This window comes from Vigna angularis, chromosome 4 (genome assembly GCF_016808095.1).
Source record: "Vigna angularis cultivar LongXiaoDou No.4 chromosome 4, ASM1680809v1, whole genome shotgun sequence".
In the NCBI taxonomy this organism is placed as follows: domain Eukaryota; kingdom Viridiplantae; phylum Streptophyta; class Magnoliopsida; order Fabales; family Fabaceae; genus Vigna; species Vigna angularis.
In genome coordinates this window covers 15,769,495-15,785,597 of record NC_068973.1, presented here as the reverse complement: position 1 = coordinate 15,785,597, position 16,103 = coordinate 15,769,495, and the positions used below count along the sequence as shown (strand labels likewise).

General features: G+C 31.5%; 1 protein-coding gene across 4 annotated transcripts; it reads left to right on the top strand.

Moving 5' to 3' along the window:
* The first annotated feature begins 4,634 nt into the window (after positions 1-4,634).
* Positions 4,635-13,202, top strand: LOC108331434 (protein BONZAI 1). 4 transcript variants are annotated; one of them, XM_017566104.2, is made up of 17 exons: positions 4,635-4,765; positions 4,876-5,092; positions 5,201-5,248; positions 6,107-6,255; positions 6,350-6,398; positions 7,134-7,190; positions 7,488-7,673; positions 7,751-7,885; positions 8,241-8,302; positions 8,401-8,503; positions 8,655-8,769; positions 11,373-11,449; positions 11,530-11,667; positions 11,747-11,911; positions 12,199-12,312; positions 12,421-12,517; positions 12,677-13,202. In XM_017566104.2, the coding sequence occupies exons 2-17, from the start codon at positions 4,943-4,945 to the stop codon at positions 12,766-12,768; spliced, it is 1,737 nt and encodes a 578-aa protein (XP_017421593.1). In that variant the 5' UTR covers positions 4,635-4,765; positions 4,876-4,942; the 3' UTR covers positions 12,769-13,202. The 4 variants fall into 4 exon arrangements, with proteins under 4 accessions (XP_017421593.1, XP_017421594.1, XP_052731621.1 ...); XM_017566105.2 differs by lacking the exon at positions 4,635-4,765 and having other exon boundaries at positions 4,772-5,092; XM_052875661.1 differs by lacking the exons at positions 4,635-4,765; positions 11,373-11,449; positions 11,530-11,667 and having other exon boundaries at positions 4,772-5,092; positions 11,811-11,911.
* The last annotated feature ends 2,901 nt before the right edge of the window (positions 13,203-16,103 follow it).

Genomic DNA, 16,103 nt, shown 5'->3' with positions numbered 1-16,103 from the left:
ATTTGAACTTTACGAAGGAGATCCAAGAATGCACCACTAATATAATCAATGCATACATTCACCTTACAATTATATAAATTATTATTTTATTATGTTACAATATTTTACCAAGAAAAATAGTTGTAAAACAGATGTTTTTGAAAAATATTAGTCAAGATATATATATTTTCCCATAATCAATGTGTGAATCCCTTTACAAGAAGACATGCAACCAGCTGCATGCATGCATGAAATGATATTTTTCTGCGGAAGTACCAAAGGTGCTATGATTTGACAAATCTAAGTTGAAGGTTTCTAGCTAGTAGAATTTGCGTTTGGAGGCAAAGGGTCTACATCAAGGAAAAAACATTATACTTAAACATGTAAAACAGGTAAGTTTGTGCAGAATCTTCTAAAGAGAGGTTTCCCTATATTGGTAACTAACATGAGAGGAATAAACAAGTTATAATTATCTGCTTTTACATGCTGTTTCATTTTCTGTACTTGCATATAACTACTGCAAAGGAGAATCAGAAAAACCTTTTCAATCAGTAAAAGAGAGATAATTTTTTTTGGTGAAACATCATTTTTTGAACAGAACATAAAGAGCGGATATCAAAAGGGCATGTGACTTGAGTTTTTTGGTATTAATATTGGTCCTTCATCCGGTAGACACGGAAGCATGACAAGTCCTCGTGATTTCTGATTGGCATGCAAGAGGCTTTTGGTTGCACACCAAAAAAAATATTTTTTTATAGGTAATTGTAATTATTAAAAAATAAAACTAAACCTAATTAATAGTATAATAAAATTGACCATTGTATTATAATTTTATTTTATTTTATTTTTATTCTATATAGGGATAAGAAAAATATTAGATAATTGAGAGGTAAAGAAAATAACCGAGTACTTTTGAAAATTAAAATGATTGAGGCATATATGGATGGTAGATAGATGGACCAAAGAATTAAGCTAAGTTTTAGAGATGCCACATCAATAATAATAGACTAATAGAACACTATCTTTTTAATCACGAAGAATTTAGAAAAAATTAATATAATTCAAAAAGTATAACAAGATCAATAACTAACCACTTGAAAAAACGTATATTTTATTGATGTTTTATTAAGATGAAAGTTTAAAGAAAACGAGATCATGACTTGAAATATATTTGAAGAATCATTTTTAGGAAATTACAAATTTTATAATTTTTTTAATTTGTTTTGCGTTTAAAAATTATGTTTTTAGTTTTTATTTTATGTTTTGGGATTTTAGCTTTTTTAGGGTTCTCCAATATCTTTTGTAGTTTAGTGAATCTCTTATAGATACATGTAATATCTTATAGAGACATGTACTTCTTTCTTTTTCTAGAGGGTTCATCTTTTGCTATAAAAGGAGAGTTCCTTTCTTGTAAATTATCTTAGAATTCAATGTTTGTGAAACTTTTCCAATTTGCAATCTTATTTTCTCTAAGATCACTTAAGTTATCTTCTTCTAAAACTCTTCCTAACTCCTCTCTTGTAAGGTTGGTCGAACCTCACTAGTAAATAAACAATTTTTTAACTTGTACATTACATTTCGATTTCAAAAAATTCGAAGCAAATCAAAACATGGTGGAAATTTCGTAGTTTTTACGAAACTATATGCCTCAGTTCAGTTGGATTTGATGCCTAAGGGGTATACTGCCTCGGTTCAGTGAGCAACCGAGGCATAAAACCCTACAAATCAGACTTTTCACCTGATAGTTTTTTCGAAATAATCCTATTGCCTCAGTTCTCTGAGGAAAAAAAAAACTTTGTTTCCCCTCTACAAATAAAACTTTTCACCTGACATCCTTTTTGAAATAGGCCTACTACCTCAATTCTCTGACCAACTGAGGCAAAATGTCTTGCCAAAAGCTGACAACCTCTATATCTAAACGTTTCAAATCCATTTTATCAACCTCTATTGCCTCGGTTCCATTTGAACCAATGCCATATGGCCTTTATGCATCGATTTAACCGCTTTAACCGTGAACCGATGGCTATAGTTAGAAATATTTTCAAATTTGCCATTTAGAATTTTATTTTAAATTTTTCTGAAAGGTTAAAACAATGATTCTCTTTAAAACGGAGATAATAGCCTCTTCTATAGTTAAAATTCAAAAACGTAAAACAGTAACCACTCTTCAATAGTTAGAAAAGTAAGAAAGTTGGAGGAAGAATAAAGTGAGAGAATTGAAGAATGAGATGACAAGCGCTACAAGGCACAAGATTGGCTTTCCAAGCTCTTTTAGGAGCCCGCCTTGCTCGAGAGGGGCGACGTCCGACTCACAGTGGTCGCGTAGGACGGCCTGAGGGTGTCGATGGAGGTCCGAAAAGCATTCTGGCCGAAAAGAGCTAGTTCTTCATGGAGAAGCTTCGCTGCGACGGTGCGTTGTCGCATTCGGTGGAGATCAATGACTAAGACGACGTGGAAGCTGTGATTTTGATGTATTGTGAGGATCTCAAGGACAAGTTGCATTCCATGGGCGATGGGGTTCCTAAAGTTTTGAGTTTGTTAAGGTTGATGTTCGTTGTGTTGTACATTCTTTTTATTCTTGTTTCTTGAGTGCATCTATTGATTCTTCATGAAGATAAGAGTTTAAAAAACATGATGATCACTACTTGAAACAAACTTACAGAATTAGTTTTAGGAAAATATAAGTTTTATAATTTTCTTTATTTTTTTTTAATTTTCTTTAATTTGTTTTGCGTGTGAAAATTATGTTTTTAGTTTTTATTTTATGTTTTGAGCTTTCTTTTAGGGTTTTCTAAACTTGTGTGGTTTTTTTATAATCTAGAGACCAAAACCTACTCAAATACTTTTAATCATATATTGAATTTGATTTTTATCAAAAGAGTGGATTCTCTTGATTCTTATTTTAGAAAATTGGTTCTTACCAGAAATTAACATCTTTGTATCGAATCTTTTTTGACTTATCAATGCTAAATTGTGGGGTCATTCCATTCCCGTATAATTATGCATTCTTTATTTGTTTTTCTTGTGCATATTTTAGAAGGAATTTAAAGTAAAAAATGATAGTAATCTTTCCCCAATAGGATCCTATTAGAGATAAGACAATTTTACTGTAGTATATAAATGAGGTACAAATTACACCTTACAAAGTCAGTTTGTAAGGTTAAGTTAGACTTAAAAGTTCACTTCATAAGATAGTATCAAAGTCATCAAAGTTTATCATAGCAAAATTTGTTGTTTTTGGGTCTAGTGTGCCATTTGTTATGGAGAAATTCGTTACTTATTTGGTCTATCGTGTCATTTGCTATCGGACTACTACAAGATTATCTATTAATGTTTAATCTGATATTTGAGATATATATGTCTCAACACGAGAAACGTGTATTGAAAATCCTGCATCGATTAAAAGTAAAGTAGTTTCACAATATATTATTAATATAAACTTTATTTTACAAGTTAATTTTCTAAAATTAAGTTAAACTTAAAGTTTATTTTTTAAAATAGTGAAGGAAAATACTAACCAACTAATTAGAGAAGTGTTTGTGAGATAATATTTTAGAAAAAGTTAACTTTGAAGTAATGTATATAAAAAGCTATATATAGAGGTTACAAGGAGTTAAATATATATCGCTTAATAAAAGTTAAATTTTAGCTAGAGAAGTTGAAATGTTTGGCTGGAATTCTCTTAAATATTTTTTAGTGGTACGTGTATTTTTTTTCTTTGTTCTTATTTTATGAGCATTAGTTAGTTCAGGGTTTGCTTGATGATTTTTCAAAAAGATTTTTTTATATAAAAATAATAACTTCCTTTAATTTTAAACAACAAATTACACTAAGCAAAGGTGGAGTACGGTAAAAGGTTGACGAAGATGAAAAAGAAAAGAAACAATAAAGGAAGTGGTGTTGTACTTTATAGTTAAAAGAAGGTGAAGGGAGCATTATTTGAGCGTAAAGCATGGTCCAAAGAGGAGTCATGCATGGAAGGACGTCCCTTTGATTAGTTAAAGTTGATCAGACAATGCAACTCATCTCTGGTTAGCCACTTTTTGCAGTAATGCCACCATTTCCAACCAAGATTAATTATCAAACCAAACCCAACTTTATTATCTTCATAATTTTTCTTTCCACAAACTTTATGAAATATTTCGTCATACTATACTAAAACTACATGTTTTCTTAAGGTTGCTGATAAAAAATGTTTCTTAATGTTTTTCCACCTCAGCAATCATTTATATTGATGGTTTTCTTTAAACATGCTTCATTCGAAACTTATCTGATTAAGACCTGCCACTTCCCACACGAACACCAAAGAAATAGTCCTACAAAGTATCTCTGATCAACTCAACAAATTCTAGTGAAACCATCCTGTTATATTAGAAGTTCCTAGTTAAATAAAAATAAACAATTTCAACTCTTAAACAATGAGTTTTGTGAGATTAATTAAATTTAAAATCCAATTCTTAAAAAATCATTTTATATTCTAATAATATCCATAATTATTTATAATTCATAAATTCATATACATACGTTTACATAATTGTATGAAAATACATGTAATTTTTTTAATTAAATTTATATAGAAAATATCACTTGTAATCTTAAACTTTTTTATATTGTTTCTCCTGCAGAGTCACTCTTATAACTGATAAGAGGCATGCATATAAGTTTGAACATTTCAGTGATTTGAAAGAAAATATAAAATTAAACAAAGGTAGAGACAAAACGCGTTTCTTTGGGAGAAAGAAAGAAAAAGCAATGAAATGAGCAAACACTGTATGAACTAGGAAAAGTAAGATGAAAATTTCGGAAATTGCAAATTAGATTATATAATTGTATATAATTAGTTTGTGTGTGCGTATGGTTTTGTTCGTTTCATTTTTCTGTTTATTTCATTCCCAGTCACTGCTGAGTTTGACGGAAAGACTGAGGTCAAGCCACAAACACTACACTGCGCGCGCACTTTTCGATGGGAAACTGCTTCTCCGAAGTCACCGCAGGCCGCGCCGCCATCGGCGGAACCGCCGGCGATTTCCGTAGTCTTGCTGGCGCTCCAAACGACGCCGTCGAGAACTTCCTCAGGTCTCGCGGCCACCACGGTCTCTTTTCTCAGATCGAGGTTTGCTTCTTATTGAGTTTGTCAGCGTGTTTTGTTCACGTTCTCTTCTCACTCGCTTTCAGCTGTGGAAGAGCTTTTACAGTACAATTACCTCTTGTTGTGCTGCAGTTGTCGTTTTCCGCTTCTGGCTTGGGTGATCGTGATGTGCTTTTCAAGGTTCGTTTCCGTCGGTTAAGCGTTTGGTGAATCTGAACCTCTTGCATCCTATCTTACCTATTTAATTTGGTTATTTATAGATACTTGTTTCGGTTCCGTTTTGTCAGAATTGGAATTGAACTTGTAGACTACTCGATTGTTTCTGTCTTTGCTTTTGCTTAATTAGCTGATGAGTAATTAATCTCCGCCTTATGCCAGCACAATTATCTCTCTTTAGCAAGTTATTCACACAGACATTTAGGAAAGAAAGAAACAAATAATAGGAAAAATTATGACCATTCCAATCAGAACTAGTTGAATTTTAGTTAATAATTTAAGAGCCTGTAGCTTGGGGTCATGAACTGCAATCTCTGTCAAGTTATGAAAATACAGGAAGAAAAGATAACACGCTAATCCCGGCCAAGTGTAAACTGAGTCTCCTTAGTAAAAACAGAAGAAAGTGTAACAATTTTTTTTCCAAATGATTGATATTAAATTTAAAAATACTAACAAATGATATTTTTCATACAAACAATATGCTCTTGTGTGAAAAAAAAAAAATGAAAGAGATAATGTTGAACTCCTCAAAATCTAATAGCTTAGCTGTCTTCGGGTTTCAGACTAGACTCTACTCTATCCTTACGTTCACACAAGAGATCAAGGAATATCTAAATAAACCTCGTTAACGTAGTTGTGCAAATAAACCACATGGACCAATGGGCCGCTGTCAAGTGTTCATCTGTTTATACGATTACCATACTACCATTTTTTATAAAAATAAAGAATATTCTTTCAATAGCTAATGTTCTTATCTTTCAATTAGGTGAATCTTGCTTCCATCTCAGAGTTAGGGTATTTAATATATTTATTTTTATGTAGAATAATCCGATGATGGTTCTTTATGCAAAAGGCAAAACTGGGGCACTTGAGGAAATTTGCCGTACAGAAGTTGTTCTGAATTCATCAAGTCCAACATGGATTACTAAACACACCCTCATTTATCATTTTGAGGTTGTGCAGGTTTTAGTGTAAGTTTGAATGTGATATTTTATACTTCTAACAAGATAGATGAACATTTTTTATTTTTACCAGATGTTTTCTGTAAAAATTCTTTCATCACAGGTTTCGTGTGTATGATGTTGATACTCAGTTTCACAATTTAGATATAAAGGTATAGTTTTTATGATGGCTTGTACACTTGGTTCGTTTTTTAGTAAGATGTGGCTCCAATATAAAATGTTCTCGTCACATTAGATTCTAGTCTATCATTTCCAATTTCTTAGAATTTTATAAATGTTAACAAGTCTATTCATACAGTGGTTATAAGTTTGTATCTGAATGAATGACATTTTTTTCTGTCGACGCTTTTATATTAGTAATGCTATCATTGATTATCCATACTTCTGTACATATGTTTTTTTCTCGTTCAAATTGCAAATTTATAACAAATCAGAAAGCTTGAATACTTTTTTCCCAATTTTCTTGATTTTACTGAGAAATGTGTGCAAATGATTCTGGCTTCTGAGAATCTTGTAATGTATTAAGATATGAGGGGAGGGAAAATGCATAGGTATCATCTACCTTGAGATAGGGTGTGATAAATTAATGGTCTGTTATCTTGTGTAGCAGTGTAGGCTTACTTACATAAATGGTTTCCTAATAGCTCGCATGTGAACCACTAGATAACTACTTAAACCAGCTTTTTTTCTTTCAAATAGCTTAGGTTCTGCTCAACTCCTATAACTTAGCTTAAAGGCTGGGCAATAATCATCCCCAATTCCATGAAAAGATATTTGTTTCGCATGTTGGCCTTTTTGTTTTCTTGTTCATTAGATGATATAACATGTTCGTAGAGAATATCAATGTAAAAGTGTCCAGATTTTAACTATTTGGTTTACTTTTGCAGATGCTTGAGCTAGATGAGCAGCAATTTCTTGGTGAGGCTACATGTGTACTGTCTCAGGTAACATGGAGAATGTTAAAGTTTCTGTTGACACAGCTCTGACAATGAAAAGGAATTCATTGCACTACAAATGAAGTTGGATCTTTATGATCCACAATTTAATTATAGATCCAAATTTATGATCTTGAAAATGTGTAACCTTTCTGTTTTTAGGTCATTGATCATTTGTTAACTACCTAGCTTATTACATGTTTTTTAAACCAAGAAAGAAATGCTCATTATTCGTCCCTTTGCACTATTTCAGCCAAATTTACATCCCAAGAATTGTGCACAGTAATAACTAATTGGCTTCTGCAGATAATCACACAGCGTGATCAATCATTGACTATAGATCTACACACAGAAGATTCTTTGAGATCTACACTGCCCAAAAACTGTGGGAAGCTCCTGGTGCATGCTGAGGAGTGTGTTAGCTCAAAGACTGCAATAGAGATGGCGTTCAGGTGTTCAGATTTGGAATGCAAGGATCTCTTCTCAAGAAATGTATGCACTTGTGTTCTTTTTCTTTTTCGCATTATGAGGAGTGCCACTCTGCTATAATACGTTTTTTTATGTTGTAGGACCCCTTTTTATTGATATCAAAAGTTGCAGAAGGTGGTGTCCACATTCCAATTTGCAAAACAGAAGTTATAAAGAATGATCTTAATCCAATATGGAAATCTGTGTTTGTGAATATCCAACAAGTAGGAAGCAAGGTATATAACTTAAATACAGTTATGTCATTTGGTGTGGCCAATAACGGTAATGTTGAACTTGGCCATCACACTTTTGGATTGCCATTTTTAGTTTTCTTTGCCTGTTAAAAGTATCTTATCCTTTTTGTTTCAAAGGTTCCTTCAAATAGTAGGCAGCGGGGTCAAGTTACTTTATGTTCAAAATGTGCATCCTGTTCATGAAAACAAACTATAATTTAGAAATGTTATTCTTCCATAATTTCTTCATTTCATCATTACATAATACTGTGTTAATATTGACCATGTGTATTTTGGCATGATGTTCTATATATAGTTGAGTTGAAGCTAACTAATTTTTCATTTTTATAATTTACAGGAGAGTATTTTGATAATAGAGTGCTATAACTATAATAGCAATGGAAGACATGATTTAATTGGGTAAAGCTCAGTTCCTTCTTAATTATCTGTCCATGTTTCCGTTATGTCTCTGTCTATGCTGAAATGCATATTAGGGTTGTTTATTCTTGATTTATCAGTAAAGTGCAGAGATCTCTGGCTGAGTTGGAGAACATTCATAATAATGGCCAAGGAGAAAATTTATTTTTGCCATCTTCTGGTGGACAAAACCATGACAATAAGGTCTTATATTACTATTAAATTAATTTCTATCATGAATTCCTGTCTTTTCCTTAAATTAATTTCTATCATGAATTCCTGTCTTTTCCTTAAACTAATTTCTATCATGAATTCCTGTCTTTTCCTTAAAGCTTACGTGACTATAATACTACAGGTGTTAAAGAGCCAACTATTTGTGGACAGATTTATTGAAAGTGTCCAATATACTTTCTTGGATTACTTGGCAGGGGGATTTGAATTGAACTTCATGGTGGCTGTTGACTTTACAGGTGCAGAACAATATCCTCAAACTCGTTGTACTAATCTTTGGGTTAAATATAATGATCGAGTGATGGAGAATGACACAATAATATTATGATTATTGTATTTGTAATTTTTAAACTTTCTTACTTGTTTTAAGTCTTATGTCATTAATTGCTTAAAATTGAATATCTTATTCCAAGATGTGATAGAACACCAATTCATAAACCAATAAAATAGAATACTGAACATAAAACAATACATAATATAGCAATCTTCATACTGTCCCAAAGACAAAAAGTCTTAATCATAGATGTTGGAGATCCTACGCCAACTAATGGTATAGTCAAAATAGTGTATGAATAGGGAAAATCCTTACCTTAAAAGCTAATTTTGAGGTTGAAACCCAAATTCTAAGAATTCCTAATACAAACAATCTGCTTACCCAATTATTTGAAGAATGATCATGAATATGAATCCTCCTTCCAATTATACTAAACCATTCATAAAGTATTTCAATGCATGTTCTCAAGAATTTTCAGAAACTGCCAATAACATCTCAATTTTTTTAACATTATAAACTTCAACAACAATGACCTTATCCCATCAGGTTAACTTGGCTGCATGAATCACATGTCATTGGGCTCGATTGGAAGCCAAATTCTTATGGATATTATTGGAAAGTCTCTTTAACTGCAATCATTCCTATTCTGCTGTAGTTGCCACTTTTTTTGGGACTGCTTTGATTGGGAAGGATCCATATTGACTCTCTTACCAGACCTGAGTTGTATACACTTTGAATTTGAAATGCACTGGTCCCACTAGGCATGCCAAAATTTAGGAACAATCTTTGGTAGGTATGCTAGAAAAAGTTTGTCAAATTTGAAAAAACTAGGTAATTGGATGCTAAAATTTATGTACAATCTTGGGTAGGTATGCTAGACAAGTTGGTCACATCTTGAAAAAGAAAAATAGTTCATTGCAAATACAATGATTCCATTTTCTATTTGACAATTAGCTAAGAAAGGGACTATGTTTATTAGCAATGGGTTCCTAAGCTGCATTCAGATATGCAATTTGGCCGAAATTGTAGAGAAATACGGATGAATGTAAATGATAAAGACATAAAACTGCACGCTAGGCAATATAATGAAAGAGGGTACATGAGAATAATGTTTTTGTTTCCGTTTGGTCTGTGTTGGGTTGGGTATCTTAAAGAGATTACAAATTGTTGTACGCATAAGAAGCATTTGTTTCAAGTTATAATATTGTATTTCTTGGAACACATTCCCAGAAATTATACCTAAGAATGTTATTCCCAATAAACATGTTTTGGTTGCAATTTAGTAAGTGTAGAAAAAATATTTAATTAAAAATTGAAAAGTGAAAGTGGAAGAAATGTGGAATAACAGGGTGGATAGTAGCGGTAGGTAGTTATTGTAGAAAAAGTTCCCATGGAAATTTAAGATACGTTTCACTATGAGAATAAGAAGCAACATTAGAGAAGAATAAACCTTTTATATTCCTATGAATCAACAACTTATGGGAATATTTATTCCAAACTTATATGGAATATGGGAATGTGATACTTTTTCATTCCGAACCTCTATTTAGGTGACCAGCTGGTTCTGCAGATGCATGATACATCATTTGCACCAATTTGTGGCTGCTGTGTCTAAGTACTCCCATTTTTGTCTCCGGTGTCACCTCTGGGCAATGTGGCATTTATCTGTTTTGGATAGGTACTTCTTCACCTTCTTGGATCATCTGAAGGTAGGTCAATATGTAAAGACAGTACTGGGCCCTCTTAGGTTCTTTCAGCTGTGGATCTACTGAAACTTCCTCCAGCATCCTCCTTCCGCCGTTGGCATGGCTATTATTCAGATCATAGTTACAAGTCTAGCCTCTAATTCAACAATGGATATTTCCTAACCCCTATTTAAGAGTTATTATACGTTATGGGATTTCTACTCTTGCGATGGTATTAATCATATTATGTTTTTTTATTAATTTGCCCATACCACTTGGCACAGTTATTACTTTGTTCTCATTTTTTATAACAGTTTTCCTGTTTTAAATCAGAAAGATACCCAAACTTATATTATAGCTAATTTGTTATGTTTGCTATTTCTGAGATAACTAACATGAAAAATAATTTTCTTTCTGAAATATTTTGCTGATACATTAATTTTTACCCTTGCTAAGCACTGTTTTAACACAGAGGTTTACAACAATGGTAGAATTTCAATACAAATTCACTATTCCTTAGATAATGTTACCTTTGGTTTCATAGTTCAAACTACCACCCAACCGCTAAGTAGTAAACAGTAATCCTCCTCACTCAATAATGCTTTGTTTTCAATTTCGATTTGTGCGCTTGTCTAGTTGGAGTTTGGATGTGCTCAGTTTACCTTGAGAAACCATTTGTGGGTTCCCCAAAATTCTAACCCTCCGAGTCCCTTGTTGTCAGACGCAACAGCTGGTTTGAGGTTGCCCTCCCCACCCTCAACACCGTTTTTATATGTGGGATAAAAGTAGAAAACTGAACCTAATGGATAAGATGCTTCTGTTTATGCATGAAATGAGGGGGGAAGAAATATATTCTTACAGTGACCCTTCTCTTATTTACCAGCTTCGAATGGAAATCCACGCCTTCCTGATTCTTTGCATTATATTGATCCTTCTGGACGGCCAAATGCATACCAGAGGGTGAGAAATAATTCTTGGTTTAAATTCACAACTACATGTTTAAGTGATCTATCATTGACGTGCTATGAATTTATTTCTAGGCAATTGTTGAGGTTGGGGAAGTGTTACAGTTTTATGATTCAGACAAACGATTTCCTACTTGGGGATTTGGGGCACGACCAATTGATGGTCCTGTTTCACATTGCTTCAACTTGAATGGAAGTAGTCATTATTGTGAGGTAGAGCTGCTATGTCTGGTCTTGTGTATTGTCATATTGAAACAGGTCTTTGTTAGTTAGAAGTTTCTGTCTGTTGTAGGTGGAAGGGATCCAAGGAATTATGATGGCTTACACAAGTGCCCTGCATAATGTATCTCTTGCAGGACCTACTCTTTTTGGACCTGTCATAAGCACAGCTGCACTGATTGCCAGCCAATCGGTAGCAAATGGTGGAAGAAAGTACTTTGTTTTGTTAATAATCACAGTAAGGGTCAATATACTTTGCAGCGTTCAATAGTTATCTCTGAAAGTAAATTCTAATTTTACCTCATTGAACACAATCTGTATGTTTATTATAACTTAATGGTTCTTTGGTTGTTTGTCATGTATGTTTCCGTCTAGTTTGCCTTAATGCATCCATAATATTATGCATAGTAAGCATGATGCTCTATATTTATCATGTAACAAAAGATCACCTATCCTTCTTACTACTAAGAATTTTATGAAGTTTTTTCCATCACCGCTGCTGAGTTTTAATTGGTATGCTCCAAGGATGGAGTAGTGACAGATCTTCAAGAAACAAAAGATGCCATTGTTAAAGCATCTGATCTGCCATTATCAATCCTCATTGTTGGGGTTGGAGGTGCTGATTTCAAAGAAATGGAGGTAATAAATCAAACCTGTATGCTCTTCATACGTAGAGTTGTAATGTTAGGTGTCTGAGGCTACGAACCGTGTTTGTGAAATAATTTTTTTGTCCAATTTCCTGTTTAGGTTTTAGATGCAGACAAGGGAGAGAGGCTTGAGAGTTCATATGGACGCGTTGCTTCACGTGATATAGTCCAATTTGTTCCATTTCGGGAGGTTCAAAGTAAGTGTCATTTTCAACAATTAGGATTGAGATAATGATGAGGGTTTCAGCGCCTAGTATGAAATCACTGAGAAAGAAAAATTATATACTTCGCAAAGAATAAATATTTGGTGAATGATGGCTAACATATCAAAATAATTGCAAACTTTCCTCTTGCAGGTGGATTTTCAGTTGTTCAAGCACTTCTTGCAGAATTACCGACTCAATTTTTAACTTATGTGCGGAGCAGAGATATCCAACCAAACCTCTAGACATGTAAAAACTGTACATAAGGAAGTTTTCAATTCATTGATCATTGTGCAATTTAGAGGTCCTTTTCTGTTCTTCAATCAACGAATTCGGCTAAAGGGCTGAGGAGCTGTTGCTTTGTGCTAATTAACAGCTCAAGAAAGGTTCGCCTGCTAGCTGTCTTATCTAAAGGATACTTCTGATCGACCCTTGTGATTGCCATTTCCTTTTCCTTTTTGTGCACGTGTCCTTTTGGGTTTTCCTAGATGATTGATTTGTCTAAAGGTAGTTGCATTAAGTTGAAATCAATGTTTTCTTCCAACTTAAGACAAACTTTAGTCCTTTTGCCTGCTCTTCATGGTATGATTTGTAATGGAAATCCAATAATTTTTGGATGTCTTTAGATGGCATCACATTTACAAATACAAAATAATATGTATAAAAAAACTTTAGCATAGCTGATGTCTTGTTTTTAGTTCATTATGCCCATTTATTAAGGACAGCCTTGCTGCAAAAAATTGTTGGTGACCAATTGGTCTTAAGTTTGAATTTAGAAATATCTTTATATATACTTGCTTAGGTAATATTGTATATAATGATTCTTCCCTATATCTTTGTATAACGAGTAGTCTTCTATAGATGGTCCATGATACACCATAATTATAATAATTGGGTATTGTGTGGTCTTTGCATACTAGATTTTCGCTGTCGGAGATGATATTTTGCAGCGGTGTTGATGTTAAATGAAATACAGTTTATAACAGAAATCCATTTATGAATAGTCACTAAAAATTTGTGGTGAGAGTAGTTTTTTATTTTTATTTTTATTCACAGACTAATCCAAAGAAACCGTAACATATGATGAGTTCGATCTCTAACAATAACAACACTAACACCAATTACTACGACATTAAATTAAATTAAGAGTAAGTAGAAATTAAGATCAATTAATTGATAAAAGATAAAAAAGTGAGGAAGTCTTATTCTGGCATCTGGAGAAATGGTCGATAAATAATATTTGCCTTTAAGTTTTTGCACCATTATAAAGCCAAGGTCTGCAAAAGATTCTGTCTGTACCATTATGTGGGATGTGACAACTTCAAAGAAAAAGAGAAGGGCACTTTATTTTTCAGTTGGAAGAGTACAAATTTCAGTTTACTCAAAAATTAACTGAGTTTAACTGAAATTTGAAGTGTTCCAAACTCAAAACAGACATACTAAAAGTTAGAGCCGGACAAAATTAATTAAATTATATTAAATTGTAAAACTATAGTTAACTAAATTATATTGTTTAAAATATTCAAACTATAGTAAACTAAAAAAATCTAAATTATTTAATATAATATTCAAACTATATTGTTTTATAGTTAATTTTAAAAAACTAAACTTATACTAATTAACTAATAACTAAAGTAAATTTTGCATTCAAACATAAGCATAACGGTAACTAAAATATATATCTAAACTAAACTTTACACTCAAACATAATGACATTCAAACATAAGTTTAATGTGAGTTTCAAAATGCGGTAAATAAAATATATATAATTATAAACTTTAAATTGTGGAATTGAAGAAGATATTATTTAAAATACTATTTATTTTATATTTAAAATAATAAAATGGTATATTTAAAGGTATTATTTTATATTTAAAATAATAAAATTGTATATTTAAAGATATTGTTTTATATTTAAAATAATAAAATAAATAGTATTTAAAGAAGAATATCTATTTTATTTGTTTAATTTATTCATTATCTTAATTGATGAATAATTAAGATTATAAAAAAAATTAATATGAAACAATGAACTTTTAACATTTGAATTTAAGCACCAATTGAATTTGTTAAGTAAATTAAACTATAATTTAAATCCGAATTGAAATTGTAGTGTCTTGATCTTTATTAATATTGTTAATATTGAAAACAATTATTTAAGTTCATAACATTTTGATACTTACAGTACGTTTATAAAATGCATAACAATCACTCGATACTTATAGTAAGTAAGTTTATAAAATGCCTAACCACCAATAGAGTATGGAAAACAATTATTTATGTAGTTGATAGCATGCTTAATCTTTCAATACAAAATTCAGTTCAATTATTAGTTAATTGATATAAGTTTAGTTTTTAGAAACTAAACTCTTAAACAATACAGTTTAAATATTATATTAAGTAGTTTAGTTTTTTTAATTTATTAAAAATATAATTAAGTATAGTTTAGTATAGTATGTCCAGCTCTACTAAAAGTCATTGAAGAAAAAGATGAAGACAATGAGGAAAGAATAAAAAACGAAATTGAAGTGTTAAATAAGTACTAATTAACTCTTAAACTCTACAACTTAATGTCAAATTGATTCATAAAAATATAATTTGTTTATTAAATTGATCCTTAAAAATTATAACGGAATGATAAATTAACATTAGAAAATTAACTAGACATTCAAATACTAAATAACTTTGTTTTAAAGACTACATTGATGTAGGGTTATATTTTCAAAGACCAAAATATTCATTTTACTAGTATAAGAATTTGAAATTATGATCCAGGACGACCTAGCATTACTATTTTTTAGGTTGCAAATTTGTTATTATTTTGAAAATTAGTTTGATATAATGTAAGTTAATTAGTAGATCTATCTCGGGATTTCCCCTCTTTTCTAAAGAATGACTTTATTTGATAGTAAGGATATATATATGCGTCCAAATAAATAATTAGAAAAAGTGTACAAGTCTAACATATTAGCAAGTAGGATTGGATTGCGTGTCCCACACAAAAATGATTGGATTGGCATGAGATTTGGATAATTTAAAGAGGTCATAAATTAATTTCAATTTTTAAATTAATTATTTGATTATAATTTTTTATATTATAACTATTATTTTAAAAGACAAGTCAATCCATAATTCTAGAAACTGACCTAGGCTAAGAGTACTTATATCATAATCACTAAACTAAATGGATCGAATCAAATTACTATTCTTTTAGTTTAAGCCATCCATTTTACAATTATATGAGTGAATTCATTAAATTAAACTTATTTTCACATCACACCACCATTCTAGTTTTCTAAAGAAAAAGTAAAGAACCCAACATATGAATTTAAAAGAAAAGAAAGCAAGAAATAGCAATAAAGAAAAGTAAAGTATTTTAGATAAGTACAATTCGTAGAGTAATAAGGCTTTGTTCTTGTTATGAGTGCTAGAGACTTTGACTAATGTATTTCTTTCCTTTTGCCATAGCTTTTTAAACCATTTATTTCAATAGATGGAATATTATGTAATATTTTTATGCTTATTTTTCTTTATACATGAAATTACGGATGAACTTATTGTAGGAACCGTTGCCCTACAC

Excerpts from the sequence above, each read along its gene's own strand:
- LOC108331434 (XM_017566104.2), top strand. The coding sequence starts at position 4,943 with ATGGGAAACTGCTTCTCCGAAGTCACCGCAGGCCGCGCCGCCATCGGC. Across the intron at positions 7,674-7,750 it reads AGGATCTCTTCTCAAGAAAT|GACCCCTTTTTATTGATATC; the intron begins GTATGCACTTGT and ends TTTATGTTGTAG. Across the intron at positions 8,770-11,372 it reads GGTGGCTGTTGACTTTACAG|CTTCGAATGGAAATCCACGC; the intron begins GTGCAGAACAAT and ends CTTATTTACCAG.